The 5748-nt window shown below is 39.8% G+C and overlaps 1 protein-coding gene across 4 annotated transcripts; it reads right to left on the reverse strand.

Moving 5' to 3' along the window:
- Positions 1-481: 481 nt before the first annotated feature.
- On the reverse strand, positions 482-5418 carry LOC308660984 (uncharacterized protein). Of its 4 annotated transcripts, XM_081315638.1 has the most exons (3): positions 5085-5341; positions 1849-3244; positions 482-828 (listed from the first exon to the last, which is right to left on the reverse strand). In XM_081315638.1, exons 2-3 carry the CDS (start codon positions 2836-2838, stop codon positions 793-795), a joined length of 1026 nt encoding a protein of 341 aa, XP_081171764.1. In that variant the 5' UTR covers positions 2839-3244; positions 5085-5341; the 3' UTR covers positions 482-792. The 4 variants fall into 4 exon arrangements, 3 of the variants coding, with proteins under 3 accessions (XP_081171764.1, XP_081171763.1, XP_081171762.1); XR_014024856.1 differs by lacking the exons at positions 1849-3244; positions 5085-5341 and adding an exon at positions 5352-5404; XM_081315637.1 differs by lacking the exon at positions 5085-5341 and adding an exon at positions 5352-5418 and having other exon boundaries at positions 482-3244.
- Between the last annotated feature and the right edge of the window lie 330 nt (positions 5419-5748).

Below are 5748 nucleotides of genomic sequence, written 5' to 3' on the forward strand. Positions count from 1 at the left end.
AAGTTTGAAGACCCCTGATCTACTCAATTGACCTGAGTAACTCTTTTTTGGAAATGGAGCCTGGCTTGAAATTCAGTCTCAGAGAAATTCAGGCCAACATTTCCCTTCCACGTTGCTCATCTCTGTGCAGAGAAACAGGGAGATTTTCTCTATGCACAGGTGGAAAGCAGTAACCAGATCCTCAAGGCTGAGTCTCTTTTCAATACTCAGATAAGATCCCTGGGAATGAGACAGGACCCACCGATCAAAGTTTTCTCTGCCTGCTGCACAATTCCATCTGAGGCAGCCAAAATACAGGGACCTTTTTAAGACTGGAGAGCCATGAGGCCAAAATTTTGATCTGAATGTTCATCATTTCTTTTCCCTGGATCCTGTGCCAAGGGATGTTTTTCTTGAACTCAGTAGCTCAATAATTGAGAGCATGTGCAGGAAAAAAACACACACACCTGGCATTCAACCTTTATTGAGTACATTTCTATGGTTGGAGCTATTCCTTCCCTCTTTGCTAATGTCCCATTTTATTCCCCAAAGACATCAGAATGTTGTAGCTATTAAGAGTTCGCGTTATGGAATGGTCCTCTCAAAGATCCAGAGGCTTTTGAACCATTTCAATAATTTTCAGCTCCTGAGAATAATAAAATATGACATGGTAAGGGATGTGCCCAAAAATGGCAGAGAGAAGGAGAGAAACTATAATTTGATTATTTCAACATTTAAATACTTTACAATGTGTTTAATTTTGAAGCCCCTTGGAGCTTGAGGTTCAGGGCCAAAGAGCCTGTTGGTTCCTCCTCACCCCCGGCCTGGTTTTGGTTGCTCGGTGTCCTTCTGCAAGGGGATCGTAGGGGGGGGGGAAAGCATTATATTACCTGATGAAATCAAATCAAATGTTTATTACAGTGAAACACCAGGGTAAGGAACTTGGGTACAGTCAGTCAAAAATTACAGAACATAATCAAAGTCTAAAAATTATTATTATAAAAACCTGAAAGATACAAGAGAGACTATATATAAACACTGAAGTCTAAACAGAACTAAAAGGAGAGCTAAGAGCATAAGATGGGTTTAGGGAGCATAAAGATGAATATGTGGCAGATTAAACCTATCACTGTCCAAAGCCTAGTATGACAAGCTGGATGCTTATTAAGACTAGTTTATGGCACAGGTTATCCATTGTCCGACAAATTTTATCTGCTGCTCTGCAAAACCCGTCAGCTGTCTGGCCCAGACTGAGGGGTTTTAATTTTAATTGGGTTTTAGTTTTAAATTTTGGGGACTTGAATAAATTGTTTTAACTGATTTTAATTTTTGTATGTTATGCTTTTAATTTTCCCTGTAAACCGCCCTGAGTCCTACGGGAATAGGGCAGTATATAAATTTAATAAATAAATAAAATAAAATATCCTATGTTGTACAGGAACAGCAGGAACATGCAGAATTCTCCTGTGTGCCCTGAGTATTTATGCAGTATTGGCTTGTTATAAGCATAATACAGGCACTGGAAAAACATGTGCTGTGTAGTTTCTGTATGTCCAGAGCCATGGGGGCATTGTATTATAACCTAATCACTGAATTGAAGAAAATTTAATTCTTTGATGTCTTTTCTCTACTTCTTCATGCCCAATACTGAGATATGTTTGACCAAAGTGAATCAGGCCCCAAATTAAACTTGTCAGTTTCTCCGTTGCATTTCCAAATGTAGATCAGGAAAGAAATTCAACCCTTCTCTTCACTCATCATCTTCTGCCTCATGTGGATTTTCTTGTGTGCAGTTAGGGAGGAACTTTGCGAGAAGCACCGTCCGCATTCTGGGCATCTGAAAGGTTTCTCCCCTGTGTGTAAACCTACGTGATTTATCAGGATAGACCTAGTACTGAAACTTTTCCCACAAACTGGACACTCATATGGTTTCTCCCCTGTGTGAGTCCTCTGGTGTGTCACCAAGGTGGAACGATGAGTGAAACTTTTTCCACAATCTAGACACTTGTACAGTTTCTCCCCAGTGTGAGTCTTCTGATGTAGCACCAGGTCAGGATTCCGACTGAAACATTTCCCACAGTCCAGACAATTATATGGTTTTTCCCCAGTGTGAGTCCTCTGGTGAATCACCAGGGCATAACTCCGAAGGAAACCTTTCCCGCAATCTGGACACTTGTACGGTTTCTCCCCGGTGTGTATCCTCTGGTGTACCAGGAGGTCGGAATTCTGACGGAAACTTTTCCCACAGTCAGGACACTCATACGGTTTCTCGCCTGTGTGTATCCTCTGGTGTACCACCAGATCAGAATTGTAACTGAAACATTTCCCACAATCCGGACACATGTATGGTTTCTCTCCTGTGTGAGTCCTCTGGTGTATCAGCAAGCCATATTTCCAACTAAAGCTTTTTCCACAATCTGAACACTCATATGGTCTCTCACCAGTGTGAGTCCTGTGGTGGGTCACCAGGTGGGAATTCTGAGTGAAACATTTCCCACAATCCAGACACTTGTATGGTTTCTCTCCAGTGTGAGTCCTCTGGTGTATAGCCAGAGCATAATTCCGAATGAAACTTTTCCCACAAATTAAGCATTCATACGGTTTCTCTCCTGTGTGTATCCTTTGGTGTATCACCAGGTCAGAATTGTGACTGGAACCTTTCCCAGGATCTAGGCATTCATACGATTTATCCTCGTCGTGAGTCCTCTCGTGTATAATAAATTTGGATTCGAGACACTCATACGGTGTCTCCCTTGGGTGTGTCTTCTGGTGTATCTCTAGGGCAGTATCTGTCCTAAAGCTTTCGCCATACTGAGGGCACTGGGAGGGCTTTTCTTCAGGGTGGGTCCTCTGATGCATAATCAGGTGTGATCTGCAATCTGTGCTTTTCTCACAATATGCATATCTGGGAGCTTTTCTACCAAATGGTTTCTGGAGCTCAAAAATATTGCCACATAGGGCAGACAGTCATGCAGGAAGGTACCACTTGATTTCCAGATATTTCCTTCTTTTTTGCAAGTTGGAAATGATCCCCTCTGACCTTTTTGTGGAGTATTTTCATGAGCTCCACAGACTCAATAATTTCCAAACACTCTTCCTGTTATTTCTCTCTTTTGTCTGTCAGCTGCTGGGAAAATGGAGGACTGTTTTGATTTTCTGGAGGAAGTAGGAAAAACTTTTGATTGCCGGCTAGATATGCTTTCCTTTTTAATTCTTGCTGCGATTCTCTCTTGTCCAGAATGCTCCCCCTGGTGTCCTTTTTCGTCTATAAGATTCACATAGAATGGTTAGTTTATTTATTGAACATAAATGGATGCACAAGATGTGAAATCAGCAAGAAAAGAAGCATAAGTTACAATCAAAAAGCAAACGTACCAAAATAGTAGTTACCTTTAACATTATGATTACTTTCACCTATAGAAGTCTATGAGATCCAAGTTCAAATACCAAAGCAATCATGACATTCTCTTGTTAACTTTAGTAAATCACAAATTCTTAGCATTTAGTATTAGATAACTGGAAATAATAGTAATAATAATTTTATTTATATATGCTGAGGATAGAGGACATATTGAAATATACACAAACCTACATATGCACATGTTAAAAATCTATGTATGTTTCAGCCTGAAAAAACTTCCAGAACTGGTATACTAAAGTTTTTAGTCTAATACAGGCTATTTTTCTATCTTGGAGATTTCTAATATTTCTGGACTTATTATTTATATTAGAATTACTTTGGAATTGGGGAAGCTATTATTATTGCTTCAACCATGGTCTTCACCTGTGAGCAAAGAAAGCAGCCAGAGGATTTTTCTTTTTATTTGAAAACGTTTTTGGAAGAATTTGCAGCAAAAATTACCCAATCCATGGATCTTGTTTAAGATTGGAGGCTTGGGAAAAGGGGCTGGATTTAAAAACAGGTAATTGCTGTTGTTATGTGCCACATGATGAAAATTTTTTCCACTTTTTCAATTTTCTCCATTTTCATATCATAATTGGCATATGTTGAGAGATTGTGGCCCTCAGTTATATAGAACTTTAGGGAAAGAAAATCTAGCCTAACCAGGACATACTTCCAAAAATATTTCTTTGGCTTGATGGAGAATGGTACAATCCTAGAGACACAAAAATGGGTCTGCAAAAGCATATACATTTTTCTCAAGACGTCCATCATTTTGAAGAATTGATAGCATACAGATTTCAAAGAATGCGGCTAATAGAATAATTAAAGAGGATATTTTACCAAAGAACTTCTCAGATCATAATCCGTTCATTTTAAAGTTTAACATAAAATCAAGATCTTCTAATTGCAGATTCAACAAGGCAATTTTACAAAAAGATCATGTGGCTGGTAACAATACAAATAAATTAAACAAATTATTTGATAACCTTGAAAAGTGTGCTGATATAAAATTTGTTTGAGATGCAAGTAAAGCTGTGATAAGAGGAGACTTCATCCAATATAATGCCGAGTTGAAAAAAGAAATCCCAGAAAAGATGCAGACCACATTAAATGAATTAAAAAGAAAATAAATTGGAGAGGTTCCCAACTAATACTACTATTTCATATCAAATTAAACTTTTATGACTTTGAACAGAACCTTTTTGTGCTATATGTTTCTCTCTCAGATATTTAACTTTTTTTGATATTGTTTTGGTGATAGGATAGGGTAGGGTAGGGTAGGGTAGGGTAGACAAAAAGTAAATTTCAGAGGAAATGGTGCCCAAAGCCTCTGCAAGATTTAAAGCACCAGTTTTGCCCATGAAATTTGTCACTTGCCAAGAAAACAACGCACTGATAAAAAAAAGCAGAGTCAACTCTAAAGTACTTTTTAAATCTCCCAACCAGCAGAAAATTGAAGGAACCAATTTTACTGTATTACTATTATCTGCGTCTTTCCTATTACCTATTTCCTTAGATTCTTATGACTGTAACTTTATTGTTTCTATCTTACCATTTAGGTTGATTGCTAATTAGTATCTATTATGATTTCTGTTGATTGCTTCTTTAGTATCCTGTGACTATCACTGAATGTTGAATCTTATGATTTATGAGTGTACTTTATGATTATGATGATTTAGGACTTGCTGCTTGTACGTACATGGAGAACTTATGCACCGGAGACAAATTCCTCATGTGTCCTATCACACCGTTCCGTCCTGTCCTGTCCTGTCCTGTCCTATCCTTTAGTCTCGTCATGTCTAGTCTAGTCTATCATGAAGCATCACTGGAATAAAATTCGGGGAGGGAAAGAATATGCAGCAGCTGAGTATGTGTTGGCCTTGTCCCTTCGCTGCTTCCACGTCTTGGAGGAAACCAAACAGCCCGACTTACTCCCAGCTTCCCCTCCGACCTGCCCTCCGCTCACCTTCCAGCTGCAGCTTCGACTCGGAGAAGAGCAGGAGATCCGCCCTCCACGCCTCTATCCTCCCCCATGGCTCAGCCGGAAGAGGAAGTTCCCTTGTCCTTCTCCAAATCTTCTCTAGCAATGCAATACTCTATTGCAGGGGGTCTTCAAACTCGGCCCTTTTATGACTCATGGACTTCAACTCCCAGAATTCTTCAGCCAGCATGCCTAGCTGAGGAATTCTGGGAGTTGAAGTCCATGAGTCATAAAAGGGCCGAGTTTGAAGACCCCTGCTCTATAGTTTTAATACTTCTTCAGCTCGGTCGTTCCCCTTCCCGTTAGATGTAATTAGAAGGCGATCCGGCGATCCGCTGCTGGGTTGGCGGCTTCCGAGGAGCGCGGCTTTGGCTGACGACTT

Source organism: Vipera berus (assembly GCF_964194415.1).
Source record: "Vipera berus genome assembly, chromosome: 2".
NCBI lineage: Eukaryota > Metazoa > Chordata > Lepidosauria > Squamata > Viperidae > Vipera > Vipera berus.

Bases quoted from the DNA above. Each gene is read 5' to 3' on its own strand.
- LOC308660984 (XM_081315637.1), bottom strand. From the start codon at position 2,838: ATGCATCAGAGGACCCACCCTGAAGAAAAGCCCTCCCAGTGCCCTCAG.